The following is an 18,205-nucleotide window of genomic DNA, read 5'->3' as shown; positions in this document are numbered from 1 at the left end:
TAAAAAAAAAAAGTAAACAAAAATAAATGGAAAACTTATCAAGTTTGATTATTAATAAATTCAAAGCTTATAAATAATGGATACATGTCACTATATGTTTCTCGAGTGTCACAAACTGTACAACCCTGAAAGTGAACTATAAAGTAAACTATGGACCCTAAATACTTATGATGTCACTATAGATTCATCAGTAGTAACAGAAGTACCCCTATGGTGGAGGAGGATAATAAAGAAGGAGGTAATATGTATATGGGAATAAGAAGCATATGAAAATTTCTGTACCTTTCTCTGAATTTTGCCGTGAAACTAAACCTTCTCTAAAAAAAATCTTTAAACTTTAAAAAATACACTGTTATTGGGGCATGCACACTTGATAGGATCTTTTTAAAAAGATTTAATGCTCTCAAATAATATTTAAAGAATGGATATGTTTCCCCTGTTTTATTTTTACCTCAATTAATGCACTTTATAGATGTGATAAAATATCAGGTAAAGAGTAGGGACAGAACAAACTATAGCCACATAATTCTTTTATTTTTTTAAATATTTATTTATTTGATTGAGTCAGGTCCTAGTTGTGGGAGCATGGGCTTAGTTGCCCTGTGGCATGTGGGATCCTAGTTCCCTGACCAGGGATGAAACCCACGTCCTCTGCTTTGCAAGGCAGATTCTTAACCGTTCGCCCACCAGGGAAATCCCCCAAACAATTCTTAAAATATAGAAACACACATACAATAGGGCAGCAACACCAAAAAAACTCTCATCCTCAAATTCACTTACAATGTGCCTTATCACTTAACACTGATCACTACTTCCTTTGTGTATTATCAAATACACATTTACGGCATCATGTCCAAAGGCTTTGGTCCCTTCCCATTTTAATCCATCCTCCATGACTGCCTTTGGTTCATTTTCAGAGAAAGCTGTGATGTAAATACCTTGGCGTCCCCGGGTCTCTGAAGATGGAGGCCCCCTCACCTATGGATAGGTGGTCACAATGCAAATCATTTTGGGAATGCCTGTGGCCCCAGGGGTCTTCCCAGGTGGCTCTGTGGTAAAGAATCCGCCTGCCATGCAGGAGACCCAGGAGACGCGGGATCGATCCCTGGGTCAGGAAGATCCCCTGAAGGGAATGACAACCCACGCCAGTATTCCTGCTGGGAAACCCCAAGGGCAGAGGAGCCTGGAGGGCTCTCGCCCACGGGCTCGCAGAAGAGCGGGACACGGCTGAGCTCCTGAACACGGAAGCACGTGGCCCCAGGGAGGGGAGGGGGAGACAGGACCCGGGACTCGGGGTAACTTTGGAAGATCTGGGAGAGCAAGCCTCACCCCGCCAAGGGCGTCATGTGACTTTGTCCTCCACTCGCCTCCGCCTCCCCTTCCCCAAGCGCAGCTCGAGGCCACGGAGGGCCGCCCCCAGGAGGAGCCCCTCCCGGGCATCAGGCGGGCCGAGCCGGCGTTCTCAGAGGTTCCAGCCCCGCGCCCTCACCGGCTCAGGGCTCCCAGGGGTGCTGTGTGCGATGGCTCCGGCTCAGAGCCACGGAAGACGGGTGTTACAGGAGCCGCGTCAGCACCCACAGGGGCTCGTTCAACGTGCCGGCTCACGGCTTCCCCTCAAACCGGCCAACTCACAACTTCTTAGACTGGGGAGGCTTTGTATCCACTTTAAGGCTGCAGAGAACATCTTCAGGGAAGCGGTTCTCATCTGGGGGCCCAGGAGGCCCCTCCTCGCAAACTCCGGCCCCTGCTCCCAGGGGAGCAGCCGCGCCGCTCGTCTTCCGGGTCCCGGCGAGGCCCGGGCTGAATGCGGGGCTTCGGCGCATCTGCGAGGGCTCAGCGCCAGCTTCAGGCCCGGAGGGGCGGCGGGGTCTGCTGGGCCGGGGTCGGGAGGCGGACGCCGGTGCCGCTCACCGGTCCCGTGCTGGCGGAATCCAGGGAGCGAACACGTGTGGACACAAAGGAGGGCTTGACGGCGCGTCTCCGGGAGGAGCTGATCGTCCTCAATCTCTCCTGAGACAAGGCCAGGAGAGGTGGGCCTTCTCGGCTTTTCAAGCTCCTCCTGCCTGTGGGCGTGTGGGGAGCAGGCGAAGGCGCCCTGCTGACGCCTTGGAAGGTGTAATCTCAGGACGCTGAGTGATTCTTCCCCAGGACCTGAGGAGAAAACGACCCAGGGCTGGAGGAAAAGAGGAGGAAATGGCCGCTTCTCGGGTAAACGTCTGTCCTGGCTCAGAGGCTACGTCTGCTTTTCCGCCTGAAATGCCCTGCATTAACAGTTTATAAACCTTTCATTCTCTATTTCCGATGTTGCCTATTGAGGTGGTTTTCAACAGCTAAATTTTTCCCTTTTTATTCTGATGATGGTCAAGATCAGAGCTTTAGAATGTTTCTCCCTCATGTCCCAGAGCCTTTTCTCAGGTGCCTCGCTGCATCAAGGCTGCCTGGAGAACTTGAAGCATCTTCACCGAGAATTAATGACTTTCCTTGTGGCTAAGAATCCTCCTGCCAACGCAGGGGACACGGGTTCCATGCCCCGGCCATTAAGATCCCATGGGCCGCGGAGCAGCTAAGCCCGGGCCCACAAGTACTGAGCCTGCGCTCTGGAGCCCTGGAGCTGCAACTGCTGAAGTGTGCGCCCTGGAGCCCGCGCTGCACAAGGAGAGAAGCCCCCGCAGTGAGAAGCCCGTGCACCACACCTAGAGAAAAGCCCGCAGAGCAGCAGAGACCCAGCGTAGCAGGAAATAAATGAATGAATAAATCAAAATAGAAGGACCTGGGATTTAGGAGGACGGCTGGTTATAAAGGCTGCTAGGGAAGACCTATGAGGAATTTACATTTGCTTATGGATTTGCAGGCTGTTATCTAGCACGTGTGCTTATGTGAATAACTGGTGTCAAAGCAAGGCACGTGCAGGCCACCCGTCTACACAAATGATGCTAAGGCAGCAATATTATGGTCAGTGTAAGTAACTCTCGTCAATACTCCTATGCAATCCATATTGTAACCATCATAATGTCCCAGTAGTTAAAAACGAGGAAATGATGCACTGTACCATTTATGGAAAATATGATCTCAAGTTATTTGAGGGTCATGGCCAGTAGAAAAAGAGGAGTTACTATGAGATGTCATTCTACGTACATCCTAAGTCACTTCAGACGTGTCCAACTCCTTGTGACCCCATGGACTGTAGCCTGCCAGACTTCTCTGTCCGTGGGATTCTCCAGCAAGAATACTGGAATGGGTTGCCCTGCCCTTCTCCAGGGGATCTTCCAGACCCAGGGATCGAACCAGTGTCTCTTATGTCTCTGGCATTTGCAGACAAATTCTTTACCACTAGCATTACCTGGGAAGCCCCATGAGATGTCATCCTACTGTGTTACAGATACTTTCTACTCACCATCAGTTAGTGACGACTTAAAAAAAACCCAGGGGGATGCTAATGCTTGTATCAATGTTAACATTGGTAGTGGAATACATGTGTGCATGCTCAGTTGTGTCTGACTCTTTGCAACCCCATGGACTGGAGCTCACCATCCTCCTCTGTCAATGGGATTTCCCATGGCAAAAATATTGGAGTGGGTTGTCATATCCTTCTCCAGGGGATCTTCCTGACCCAGGGATCAAACCTACATCTCCTGTGTCTCTTGCATTGGCAGACAGGTTCTTTGCCACTGAACCACCTGGAAGCTTGTTGCTGATAAGAACACTTCATCAATTATACATCAAGTTTAATATATGAAAAGCCGTTCACTTTTATTAATTAACTTATAGTAAGTTCACACATAATCTAAATAAAAGTTTCCAAAGTTTATAATCTTTGATCAAAATACAGATTACAAGCATTTGGAAACATTCTTGTTCTTCTGATACAATGGTCAGAGAAATGTGATATTTATGGTTTACAAAACAGAGAGCAATTATTTAGTAAACAAGGATGTACATTCATTACATGACCTTTCAGGAAAAGGTTACATAGATTTTTCTTGGGTATCTGTGAAGATTTCCTGATTGCTACCATGTCAACTAAAATTCATGACTTCTAGTTATTGCAGTTATAAACATGCGTCAAGATTTCAGTGAACTGCCATCTTTATATCCATAAAAAACCATTGGCACACCTATTTAAAATTTAGACTCTCTTACTTTAATACAAAGAATTATTCTCTGAACACTTACCTAATGGTGACATAGAGGGATGTTTTAAACAATGACAGTCATCACCTTCATTTAGACTTCCACTATACATTTCACATTACAAGATCCTTAACAGTCCATAGAAAAGTAGATAAAAATTGTTTCCACCTAATATAGAAGGGTCTTGTTTAACTTTGAGGCAGCAAAGACCAAGAATATTAGTTTTTAAAAAAGCATATTAGTTCACATACATACTAGAAACAAAGGTCTAGCCTGTAGTAATTTGAAAGTTGAGTTATATTAAATTTTATTTTCACATAATGTCAATATGAACAAGGATACAATGATAATAATTATATTGTCCAACATCTCTCACCTTGATCCTATGGTTCAAGTAACAAATAATTTTTCTAAGTGTTTTAACTATGGATTATTTTGTATAATATCCTGATTTAAAGAAATTCCAGAAAAGGGTTATTGACTGAATGCTCTCTTTGATGAATTCTCTGATATTTATTTAGACCTGAGTTTTTAAATTCGTTTTGTACATTTCTCACAGCATTAAACGTTCTTCCCAGGATGAACCCTCTGGCATTTTCTGATGTGTATGCTTAGGACAAACCTCTTTCATCACTTATTACATTTGTAGGGTCTCTCTCCAGCACACGCTCTCTGATGCTGAGTGAGCTGACGGTTCACTTCAAGGCTCTGTCACATTATTTATATTTGTAAGATTACTTGGCACTATGAATTATTTTACAGCAAGTAAGGTTTGAGTGTCAGTTAAAAGCTTTGCCTCATTCTTTACATTTGTATGGTTTCTCCCCAGTATGAATTCGCCTGTGTTTATTAAGGTTTGAACTCTGATTAAAGGCTTTGCCACATTCTGTACATTTATAAGGCTTCTGTCCTGTATGAATTTGCTGATGTTGAATAACATGTGAATGCCTGATAAAGGCTGTGCCACATTCTGTACATTTGTATAATTTTCCCAGTATGAATTCTCTGATGATGGATAAGGTTTGAGTGCTGATTAAAGGCTTTGTTACATTGTGTACATTTATAAGGCTTCTCCCTAGTATGAATTCTCTGATGTTGATTAAGATTTGAGGAAGTGATAAAAGCTTTGCCACATTCTTTACACTTGTATGGTTTCTCCCCAGTATGGATTTGCTGATGTCGAGTAAGTGCCATACTTTGGTTAAAAGCTTTCCCACAATTCTGACATTTATATGGCTTCTCCCCAGTATGGATTCACTGATGTCGAGTAAGTGCCATACTTTGGTTAAAAGCTTTCCCACAATTCTGACATTTATATGGCTTCTCCCCAGTATGGATTCGCTGATGTCGAGTAAGTGCCATACTTTGGTTAAAGGCTTTCCCACAATTCTGACATTTATATGGTTTTTCCCCAGTATGGATTCGCCTATGTTGATTAAGGTTTGAATTCCAAGTAAAGGCTTTGCCACATTCTGTACATTTGTAAGTCTTCTCTGCAGTATGAGTTCTGAAATGTCGAGTAAGGTTTGAGGGCTTGCTAAAGGTTTTGCCACATTCTGTGCATTGGTTAGGTTTCCCTCCAGTATGGGTTTTCCTGTGTCCGTTTAGATTTGATAATTGAGGAAAGACTTTCCCACATTTATTCCACTTGCAGTGTTCCCCCTTAGCATGAATACTCGGATGTTGAGTAAGTTGTGATGACTGGTTAGAAACTTGACCACATTCACTAAATTTGTAATTGTTTTCTTCAGTGTGGATATTCCTATCTGTAATAAGATTTGGGCTTTGATAAAAGACATTTCTACATTCATCCCTTTCATCGTGGTTCTCTGAACAGTGAGTTTTCTGATGATTCATGAGACCTGAGTCTTGGTCAAAGTGATTCCCAGGTTCTAGGCATGGGTAGATTCTGGCTCCATCATATATACTGTTGTAATAACTGAAGATGGAGTTCTCGCTTAAGGCCTCACTCGTTGGATTACACATGGAAGGTTGTTCCGCATTATCTGTACTATGATACCTATTGAATGACGGAGGCCAGATAAAGATTCTCTCATTATTATCGACATTACAGATATCGGAATAGGGAGAAAATGTTTGTTGGTGGAAAAATAATGAGCCCTCACTAAAGGATCTCTCAACTTGATCATAGTGAGATTTTCTTCCTTCATTTTCAAATCTCTGGCTTTCAGACATGTATGACTGACTGTTTAACTCAAACCTATGTTCCTACTGGCTTGAGTGATTATTTCTAGCATACACTAGATGACTTTCCATGTTTTCAAAATTTCACACCAGAGAATATGTTTTTTTTTTTTTTAAATCATATGGGTCCTTGCTTACAAAAACATATTTTTCTGCTGAACTTATTGACTTCAAATGGGATTTTTCCCAATTTGACACATATCCTCAATTTCTTTTGGCAATCATGTTTTCATCATGGATAATTGTCCATCAGTGACCATCAGGTATAATGGGATAAACTGGTGTCAGGTGAGAGAAACACTCAAGAAGACACATGGTCTCTGCTCAGGTAGTTTCGGCAAAATTAGGGAAATCTCAATAATCTTGAGAAAATTTCAGTTTTATGCATTTTTACTCCAAAAATACCTCCCCTGTTCTGTATCCCTAATAACACATTTAAACAATAGACCTTTCTTACCAGTGTAGAGAATAGTCAGGTTTTTTTCAAAAGTCTCTAAGGAATTCTAGACTGTGAGGAAAGCTGAGCGCCGAAAACTTGATGCTTTTGAACTGTGGTGTTGGAGAAGACTCTTGAGAGTCCCTTGGACTGCAAGGAGATCCAACCAGTCCATCCTGAAGGAGATCAGTCCTGGGTGTTCATTGGAAGGACTGATGCTGAAGCTGAAACTCCAGTACTTTGGCCACCTCATGCGAAGAGTTGACTCATTGGAAAAGACCCTGATGCTGGGAGGGATTGGGGGCAGGAGGAGAAGGGGACGACAGAGGATGAGATGGCTGGATGGCGTCACCGACTCAATGGGCATGAGTTTGAGTAAACTCCGGGAATTCGTGATGGACAGGGAGGCCAGGCATGCTGCGATTCACGGGGTCGCAAAGAGTCGGACACGACTGAGCAACGGAACTGTTCAGTTCAGTGTAGTCACTCAGTCCTGTTCGACTCTTTGCGACCTCCCCCCATCCCAAGGGGAATTCTGCATACCAATGCGTTCCCTTGTTGATCTTTCCAAAAGGGAATATTTTGAAAAACTGAAAGCTGTTAATTCCCGCTGGGAATGCTTCATGCCCTGTAGGGAGCCTGGAGGCAGAAAAGGAGAAGAGGCCCAGGCAGAGAGAAGAGCCAGATTGTGACTCATAAAATAAAAGAAAAAATAGGATTTAATAGTTGAAAACCACCTCGCCAGGCAAGAATATCAGAAAAAGAGAATTAAAGATGTGTAAGTTTTCAATCCAGGGCATTTAAGGAGGAAAAAGCAGACACAGCCTCTCACCTGGATCAGGACATTCCCCTGAGAAGCTGCTATTCCTTCTTATTCTTCCTTCTGCCCTGGGTCGTTTTCACATCACGACTGTGGAGGAATCACCTCAGCATCGTGAGATTCCACCTCCAGAGGTGCCAGCAGAGCTCCTTCGCCTGCTCCCAACACCCCCACAGGCAGAAGGACCTTGAAAAGCGAGAAAGGCCGACCTCTCCTGTCCTTCGTCTCAGGAGAGATGCAGGAAAATCAGCTCCTCCGTGGAGACCAATCTATCAAATTGTTGTTGTTGTCGTCTACTCTTCTTTCTTCATATAAATTCCCCCAAATTCTGCTCACACGGGTGTGTGGGCTGCACTGACTTGCCCCTTTAAAGCCGACGCAGAGCAGAACTTGCTGCCTCTTCTCGGACTGACGCAGGGCCTCAGGTCTCACAAATGCACCAGGGGCCGCGTCCTTAACCCGGGCCCCCCTTAGAGTCCCTTGGAGCACTTCCTACACACCACACTGATGCTCCCACGAGACCAGAGAACTCTGTGGGGAGGGCGCCGGGGAGGTCATGTCCTAACACTGGTCACGTGACCCTGATGGGAAACAGATGGAAATCACTTGGCAAATGGTTCAGATTCTTTATGAACCATGTCAGTGAATATGAACCCCTCGAGGTCAGGTCCCCACTCTAAGAAGTTACGAATCTGCAGGTCTGAAGTGGGGCCATGAAATGAGTCTTCAGCAAGTTCCCTGTTTGTTCTGATGCTTCTCCCCCAAGACCCACACTCAGGAGCCCTGAGCTTCAGCCCTCACCCTCAGCACAGCTGAGACCTCTCAGGAGGGGAGGGTTTAGGGTGGGAGTTTCTGAGGGAGGTCAGGCTAGAACCGGGCAGAGAAAGCTGCAATACTTGGGGCTCAGGCCTTTCTAAGTGACCCTGGGTGAAGTGCTGTGGTTCCCCAGGCTGAGTGTGGATGGGTCCATTCAAACCAGAGGAGCAGGATTCTGGTGAGCTCTGAGGGTGTCACTGAAGGGGGGCCTGTGAAGTAGGCCCTGGGGTTCAGCAAGACTGCTGATCTCCAGGAAGGGGGTCATCTAGTGCAGGTGCTCACAGGACTGGCTGGTGTGAGTTCAAGGACCTGCAGGCTGCCTGCTCCCCAGACAGACGCTGAGGCAGCAACAGCATGGAGCAGTTCAGGGGGCTCTCAACAGTACTCTGTATGATCCTTCTTATTAGAGCCGTCACCATGGCCCAGCAGTTACGGGGGCGCAGGGGAAGGTACATGTAGAAATGATGGAAAATATATTATCACATTATTTGAGGGTTAAGGGTAGTGAGGTAACTAATTGTTACAGATGCTATCCTCTGTGCTACCTAATAGTTTATTATTACAATCTCTCCCCCGTAACCTTAAGGAAGGTGGGAGAGGTTAATGTTGGTGGTGGATTAACACTTCATTCATTACACATCAACTTTATCACCAAAAACCATTCAATTTTATTAATGAACATATATGAATATCACACATAGTCATAATAAAACCTTTTACAATTCACTGCGTGACCTTAATTAAAATACAGATTTACAAACATAGACAACAATATTCATTTCTCTGATACAATGATCTGAGAATTGTGACTTCTGTGGTTACAAAATAGAGGCTAATCATTTAATAAACAAGATGTAACTAGCTACATGACTCTTCTGGGAAGCCTTTCACATACTTTTCTAGGGTTATCAGAGATGCTGTTATCGCAAACATGTAAACTAATATTCATGACTTCGGTTGATATGATAAAGATACGTCCAATTCCAGTGAACTGTCATTGTCTTATCCTTAATAAGCAAATGACATAACTATTGAAAATTTAGAACAATCCTTTGTCTTACTTTGATACATGGAATTAATTCCAATACATTCTTTGATATTTATTTAGATTTGGTTAAATACTTTGGTACTTTTTTTTTTTAACATCATTCACTTGTTTTTCTTATATAAACCCTTTCCTGTTTTCTAAACTACATTTGGGACGAACCTCTTTCTTTTTTTTTTTTTTTTTTTTTTAATTTTTAATTTTTTATTAGTTGGAGGCTAATTACTTCACAACATTTCAGTGGGTTTTGTCATACATTGATATGAATCAGCCATAGATTTACACGTATTCCCCATCCCGATTCCCCCTCCCACCTCCCTCTCCACCCGATTCCTCTGGGTCTTCCCAGTGCACCAGGCCCGAGCACTTGTCTCATGCATCCCACCTGGGCTAAACCTCTTTCATCACTTATTACATTACTAGAGTTTCTCTCCAGAGTATACACTGCATATGCATTAAATAAGCAGGGTGATGATATACAGCCTTGACATTCTCCTTTCCCAATTTGGAACCAGTCTGTTGTTCCATGTCCAGTTCTAACTGTTGCTTCTTGACCTGCATACAGGTTTCTCAGGGGGCAGCTAAGGTGGTCTGGTATTCTCATCTGTTTAAGAATTTTCCACAGTTTGTTGTGATCCACACAGTCAAACGCTTTAGTGTGGTCAATAAAGCAGAAGTGGATGTTTCTCTGGAATTCCCTTTTTCTATGACCCAGTGAATGTTGGCAATTTAATCTGCATTTTCCAAATCTGGCTTGTACATCTGGAAGTTCTCAGTTCACATACAGTTGAAGGCTGGCTTGAAGGATTTTGAGCGTTACCTTGGTAGCACGTGAAATGAGTGCTATTGTGCAGTAGTTTGAACACTCTTTAGCTTTGCCCTTCTTTGGGACTGGAATGAAAACTGACCTTTTCCAGTCCTGTGGCCACTGCTGAGTTTTCCAAATTTGCTGGCATACCTAGTGAAGCACTTTCATAGCATCATCTTTTAGGATTTAAAATAGCTCAGCTGGAATTCCATCACCTCCACTAACCTTGTTGGTAGTAATTCTTTCTAAGGCCCAGTTGACTTCACACTCCAGGATGTCTGGCTCTAGGTGAGTGACATCATTGTGGTTATCTGGGTCATTAAGACCTTTTTTGTACAGTTCTTCTGTGTGTTCTTGCCACCTCTTCTTAGTCTCTTCTGCTTCTGTTAGGTCCATACCATTTTTGTCCTTTATTGAGCCCATCTTTACATGAAATGTTCCCTTGGTATCTCTGATTTTCTTGAAGAGATCTCTAGTCTTTCCCATTCTATTGTTTTCTTCTATTTTTTTTTACATTGATCACTGAGGAAGGCTTTCTTATGTCTCCTTGCTGTTCTTTGGAACTCTGCATTCAAATGGGAATATCTTTCCTTTTCTCCTTTGCCTTTTGCTTCTCTTCTTTTCTCAGCTATTTGTAAGGCCTCCTCAGACAGCCATTTGGCCTTTTTGCATTCTTTTTTGGGGGGATGGTCTTGATCCCTGTCTCCTGTACAGTGTCACGAGCCTCCGTCCATAGTTCCTCAGGCACTCTGTCTGTCAGATCTAACCCCTTGAATCTACTGTCACTTCCACTGTATAATCATGTTGTTGTTCAGTCGCTCAGCCGTGTCTGACTTTGCAGTCCCATGGACTGCACCACACCAGGCTTCCCTGTCCATCACCAACTCTGGAGCTTGCTCAAACATGTCCATTGAGTTGGTGATGCTATCCCTTATCTTGTTCTCTTTTGTCCCCTTCTCGTCCCGCCCTCAATCTTTCCCAGCATCAGGGTCTTTTCCAATGAGTCAGCTCTTTGCATCAGGTGGAGTTTCAGTTTCAGCATCAGTACTTCCAGTGAGAATTTAGGACTGATTTCCTTTAGGATGGACTGATTGGATGTCCTTGCAGTCCAAGGGACTCTCAAGAGTCTTCTCCAATACCACAGTTCAAAAGCATCAGTTCTTCAGTGCTCAGCCTTGTTTATGGTCCAAATCTCACATCCATACATGACTACTGGAAAAACCATAGCTTTGACTAGACAGACCTTTGTTGGCAAAGTGATGTCTCTGCTTTTTAACATGCTCTCTAGGTTTGTCACAGCTTTACTTCCAAGGAGCAAGCATCTTTTAATTTAATTTATATTCTCCTCAAGACGTTGAGATCATCAGCCCTCTTTTGAGCTCTTTCATCAGTTTGGAGTTTCTTTTTCTGTCTGGAGTTAGGGAGTGTGGTAATTTCATTCTTTTCACTTGAGAAACCTCTTCACTGTCCTACAGTCTGGCTGTTAACAATTAACATTGCCCCCATCAGTGTAGGAGTGGTCCCTTCTCTCTACAACACTTTCCAGCATTTATTGGTTTTATTTTTATTTTATTTTATTTTATTGTTTGTTCATTGGTTTTAAGCTTTTTGCCAATGTCCATTCTGACCTGTGTGTGTTTTGATTGGCATTTCTCTTAAGATTTCGCCATGTTGAAATATTTTCATATGATTTTTAAAAAACCGGTGTGAGTAAAACTGACCTCTGGAGATTGTCCACTTGACTGACTGCCCTGTTTTAAATTCTTTTTTTTAGGATCTACCCGAGGACATTTGTTGGGAATGGGTGTTTTTCTCCTCACAGCCCCGTAGGCCTGGGGAATATGAAGTGCCCATGAGCACAGGTTTTTTCCTCGTTACCAAAAGTGGCCACAAGGCGGCAGCATTTCTTCACGCGCCACTGTTCCGGGTTTCGTTTGTTTTTAGTGTTTCTTTTCTGCTGGAGTAGAGTTGATTTCCGATGTGTTTGTTTTAAGTGTACGGGAGCTTGGTTTAGTTGTACATGAACGTATCTCTGTTCTCTTTCGGGTTCTTTCCCTATATTGGTTCTCTCGGTGTGTTCAGTAGACTTCCCCGTGCTGTTCCGTTATTTTGGATTATCTATCTGATAATAAGCAGTGAGTGTGTTAATCCCAACCTCTTAATGTCTTCCTTCCCCTACCTTTAAAAAAAGTAATCATAAGTGAGTTTTCTGAGTCTGCTTCTGTTTATAAATTAGTTCATTTTAATGAACTTATAGATTCCACCTGTAAGGGATGTATTTCTTTCCTTCTCTGACTGACTTCACTCAATATAACAAAGCTCTCGGTCCATCCATGGTGCTGCCAGCGGCGTTTTTTCGTTCTGTTGAAGGCTGAGTGTGTTCAGTGTACAAATGAACCTTTTACTTTTCATTTCTCTATTGATGGATATTTTGGTTGATGCTGCTTTGGATATTGCCAATAGTGCTGCCCTGAAGAGAGGGCTGCGAGTGTCATTTAATATTAATATTCTTTCCGGATTTAACCCAAGGAGGGGGCTTGCCGGATCATGTACTAAGTCTATAGTTAGTGTTTTAAGGGATGTTCATACTGCTTTCCTCCGTGGCTGCACCCGCCGATTTCCCTCCCCTCCCACAGTGTAGGAGGATTCCCTGTTCCCCTCACCCTCGGCAGCACCTAATATTTGTAGATCGTTTGGATGTCAGCTATGCTGATGGGTGTGAGGTGATACCATGGCGCAGTTTTGATTTGCATTTCTCCAATAGTGACGTTGAGCATCTTTCCATGTGCTCTGTGGCCTCCAGGATGCCTTCTTTGGACAAAGGCCCATTTAGATCTTTGGCCCATTATTCTAATGGGTTTTTTTTTTTTTTGGATTGAGCTGCATGAGCTGTTTGCATGTTTTGGAGATAAATTCCTTGTTTCTAAATTCAGTTCCAAACATTTTTTTTTCCCATTCCAAGGGTTTCTTTTTTAGTTTGGTTTACGGTTTCCCTTGCAGTGCAAAAGCTTTTGAGGTTGGAGACTCTTTTGTTGAGTTTTGTTTAATTTTTCATTATTCTAAAAGTAGATCCAAAAGAGTTTGCTGTGGTTTATGTCAAAGCGTGTTTTCTCTATAATTTCCTCAAGAGGTTTAGAGCAATTGTCCCTCCATTAAGCTCTTTAATTGATTTGGAGTTACTTTTTCTGTATGAGGATAGGGAATGTCACAGTTTCATTCACTGTTATCTTATTTGTTGTTATCTTGTTACCCTCTCCTCTGTGCCGACTCTTAACAATTTAACTTGGTAGCATCCGTGCAGGAGAATTCCCTTCTCTCCAAAACCTTCCAGCATTTATTGTTTGTGAACTTTTTGACAAAGGTCATTTTGACCCATGTGAGGCAACACCTCGGAGTTTTGGTTTGCGTTTTGGTAAGACTGCAGGATGTGGAGGCTTTGCGTGTGATTAAAAAAAAAAGTGTGAGTAAAACTAACCTGTTGAGATTGGCTTCTTGACCGTCTGCCCTCTTTTGACTTCTTTTTCCAGGACGCATCCGAGGACATTTATTGAGGACAGGTGTTTTTTCGTTAAATTCCTGCAGGCCTGGTAAATAATGAAGTGCCCTTCCGCACAGGTTTCTCAGTTGCTGTTGCCAGACGTGGCCACAAGGGGGCAGCATTTCCTCATGCTCCACTTTTTTTTTTTTTTTAAAGTTGGTGTTTGTTTTCTGTTGGAATACAGATTTCTGGAATCTGGAATATTTCTGTTGGAATTCCTGTTGTGCTTGTTTTAGGTTTACAAGAACTTGATTCAGTTATACGTAGATGTATATCTATTCTCTTCTTTTTAGGGTTTTTTTTTTTTTTCCCATATAGGTTCTTTCAGTGCTTTCCGTAAGATTCCGTGCTCTTCAGTAGGGTTTTTTTTTTTTTTTAATCTGTCTGATAATAAGTAGTAGATATATGTTAATTCCAGCGTATGAATGTCTCCCTGCCCCTACGTTTTTTGAAATAATCATAGGTGGGTTTTAATAGTCTGAGTCTATTTCTGTTTATAAATCTGTTCGCTTGAAAGAATTTATAGATTCCACCTGTAAGTGATATAATATCTCCCTTTCCCTCTCTGACTTCTCTTAGTAGGATAAATCTCTTGGTCCATCCATGCCATTAATGGCATTTTGTTGTTGTGTTTCTTTCTGATGGCTGAGTGTATTCCAGTGTCTAGATGGATCAGTTACTCTTCATTTCTCTCTATTGATGGACATTTTGGCTGAAGTGCTGTCTTGGAACTGGTGAATAGTGCTGCCATGAAAACAGAGGAGAAAGTATCACTTTAAATTATGATTTTATCCAGATCTAGGGGAAGGAGTGGGCTTGCCTCATCAAGTGGTAACTATATTTAGTGCTTTAAGGAATCTCCATACTGTTTTTCTTAGTGGCCGCACCCTCTCATTTCCATCCCCGCCCACAGTACAGGAGGAGTCCCTGCTCCCCTTGCCCTCAGAAGCACTGAATCTTTGTAGATCTTTTAGAGGATGGTCATTCTGAGGGGGTGAGCTGATACCTCGTTGCAGTTTGATTGGCATTTCTCTAACAGTGATGCTGAGCATCTTTTCACGGGCTTTATGGCCATCTCGATGCCTTCTTTGAAGATACATCCATTCAGATCTTTGGCCCATTTTTTCTCTTGGGTTGACTGTTTTTTGATATTGAGCTGCAGGACCTGTTTGCATGTTTTGGAGATGAATATGTTGCTTTTAAATTCGGTTGCATTTTCTCCCTGATGTTTAGGGTTTTCTTTTTCTTTCATTTTGAGTTTCCCTTGCTATGCAAAAGCTTTTGAAGTTAATGAAGTCCCTTTTGTTGAGCTTTAGTTTTCATTATTTTAAGAGTGGATCCAAAAAGAATTTGCTGCGATTTGTGTCAAACCGTGTTCTGCCTATATTTTGCTTAAGAGGGTTAGAGTAATCGTCCCTCAATTTAGAACTTTAATTGATTTGAAATGTCTTTTTCTGTAATTGGTTAGGGACTGTCGGTTTCATCATTTTTCACTTGTTTAAGGAACCTTCACCCTGTCCTCCACACTGGTTGTTAGCACTTTGCCAGCATCAGTGTAGAAAGATTCCCTTTTCTCCACAACTGCTCCAGCATTTACTGTTTGTAGACTCTTTGACAAAGGCCATTTAACCAATGTGAGGAGATACTTCCTTGTAGTTTTGATTTGGGTTTCTACAAGATTTCATGATGTGAAGGGCGTTCATGTGATATTTTTTTTTAAACAGTGTGAGTAAAACTGACCTCTCAAGGTTGGCCTCTGGACCATCTGCTCTGTTTTAAATTCTTTTCCCAGGACCTACGAGGGCATGGGTTGAGGACAGGTGTTTTTTCCCTTACATTCGAGCAGGCCTGATGAATATTAAGTGCCCATCAGCGTAGGTTTTTCAGTTGCTGTTACCAAAAGCGGCCACAAGGTGGCGGCATTTCTTCATGCCCACCAGCGCCTTAGGGCAAGTCCTGTTCTGGGTTGTTAATTAGAATGGATACACCCATGGCTGTGTCTCCTTACTTCTCCCTGATGAGCCTTTATCCCTGGACAGATCTCAACGATTGCCACACCCCTCTGCAGAAGGAGCTGTCCTCTGTCAGTGGGGTGACCCTAAGGAAGGAGGCTGGAGGTGGGAACCCCGCCACCAGGAGACACGGAGCCCAGGGCACTTTGCAAAGCTCTTCCAGCCCAGAGACCCCACCATCCTTTGGGGGCACCAGGGTTGGTCCTGCTGCAGGAGGGTCCCCTGGATCTGGAGACTGTGGGCTCATGCAGACGGGAACAGGCGGTCCCGGTCCATGGGGTGGGGGGCTGTTTGCCTGGCACACGCTCCCCAGCGCCCTCAGCCCCAGGACAGCCCAGCCCGGGGTCCCAGCCTGCTCAGACTCCAGGCCTGTGACACCAGCCCAGGTCCCCAAGGCCTGAGGGGAACAGAGTCAGCAGTTCTTTTCTCTTTTTTAAAAAATGTGTTTTTTTGAATTGTAGTTTACAGGGGTTATCTTGTGGTGGCTTGAACGGCAACTTGATTCATTTATTCATGGACGTACATATATTCTTTATTGGTTTCTTTTCCCACAGAGGTTATTACAGAGTGTTGAGAGGGTTTCTTGTGCTTTGTGGTGGGTCCTTGTGAATTATTTTAGAAGTATAAATAGTACTGTGTTTGTTATTATCAACCTGCTAATTTCTTCCTGCCCCGCACATTTCACTTTGAGGAACCATAAGTTTATTTTCTAAGTCTGTGATGCTGTTTCTGTTTTGTAAAGAAGTTCACTTGTATCCATGTTTAGATTCCACCTGGAAGTGGCTTTGCTTCTCGCCTCTGGCCCCTGGCGGTCTGGCGGGGAGCACGCTTGGTTCTCATCCGGGCTCCCCACATTCAATTCAGGCTGCTGGCTACACTTAGGACAGGAGCTCCGATTTCCCCTTGTGACCCTACTGGTGCTGTGGCTCTGCTATTTCTTTCTCTGCCTGATTTACACAGCGGTTGTTTCTTGCATTAGCAAACATATGAGCCTCTGATGAAACAATGACATATAATTCCTCACAAGCTCAATGATGGTAATGGCTTAACTTTAAATTTGGGAAGAAGCTCCAAGTGGGAATATTTTCATGGACCACAGAGGCTGGAGAAACAGGTAGTCCAGCGGCTCTTGGCTACTGCGTTATGGCCTCGTCCAGTAACGTTGCACTGAGCGCCCTGTCAGTGGAATCTCTGCCAGGCCTGGGAACAAACATTCCTAGCACCATGGCTCAAACCGGATGTGAAATGCCACCAAAACCGTGGTCAGACTTACGGCCATGAAGGGGCCATGCTGACAGGAAGCTGGCACCTGCTGTCTGCTCCTGCGAAGATTAAATCAGGAGCCACTGCCATTGTTGACCTTCAACAATCCCTGAAAGGCGTTGAGGGGCGAGATCAGGAATGAGGCATCTGTGCTCTGGGAAAACTGGCAGAACAAGCCTTCAGATAGTTAGATGTTTTCAGGTAAAGATTTTCATGAGCCCAGATTCCTGCCTCTTCTCATGCCTAGAGAAGCACTAAAATCAGTTAACTGTGACAACTGCTCTGGGTTTTGTGATTTTTGTGTTCTAATAATACCACATCAGAGGTTAAACTCTATTTAGGTAAATCTAGACAACTGGCTACCAGGCTAAAGGTCTCCTTGAAGTGCTAGATCTAGACTGGAATTCAAGCTTACTCTCCTGGGGGGGGGGGGAATGAGAGATCTACTTTGCTTATTAATGATCAAGTTTTCACTCCTCCAACTACTTCGACTGAGTCTGTCACACCTCCCTTAGTCACTCTGGGCTAATACAAACGACGTCAGAGTATGTGAGACCACAGCAGAAGGCTCCATTCCCTTGGAGAGGGTAGCACAAGTGCTGACTCTGTCTAGATCAAAATTGCTAAAAAGCATAACCTGGCTCTTACTCCTGCTTGGGCCCTTGGTCACAGTAATTCTTTTGCTGATCTTTGGCCCCTGCCTTTCTAAATCTCCTTGTTAAATTTGCCTCTTTCAGATTACTACAGTTTCACATCAAGATAGTGGTGATGCAGAGATTTCAGCCAATTCTCAGAACAGATCCTGCGGGAATAACAGAAGTCACCCTGGGGTCCCTTAATGAGACAGGGCGAGACCTCTGTGACCCCAGCTAGGTGGGGTCTACAGTCCCATGCCAGCCTGAAGAAGCTACAGAAGAGAGACCTCCGCCTTCATCTTCCCAATAAACAATTTTTTGGTTCGTGTCTCTCAGAGGGATTTAAGGTAGAAGACAGAGGGCCCCCAGGCTGGAAAGCTGGTCTGTCGAGTGGAGTAAAGTTGAAGCTTTGTTCTCACCCAGACACTCCAAGGACAGACCTAGCGGCAGAAGCTGAGCCCTGCTGGGGTAAAGAGATAAAATGCCCAGTCCTGAG

General features: G+C 43.8%; 1 protein-coding gene across 1 annotated transcript in view; it reads right to left on the bottom strand.

The window, feature by feature from the left end:
- Positions 1-4,928: 4,928 nt before the first annotated feature.
- Positions 4,929-18,205, bottom strand: part of LOC122692805 (zinc finger protein 420-like) — a 49,968-nt gene continuing 36,691 nt past the window's right edge. Inside the window, 2 exon segments of the mRNA XM_043900630.1 lie at positions 4,929-5,079; positions 5,162-5,857. Coding sequence (XP_043756565.1) covers positions 4,929-5,079; positions 5,162-5,857 — 847 coding nt within the window.

This window comes from Cervus elaphus, chromosome 4 (genome assembly GCF_910594005.1).
Source record: "Cervus elaphus chromosome 4, mCerEla1.1, whole genome shotgun sequence".
NCBI lineage: Eukaryota > Metazoa > Chordata > Mammalia > Artiodactyla > Cervidae > Cervus > Cervus elaphus.
This window is presented reverse-complemented; position numbering and strand designations above follow the sequence as displayed.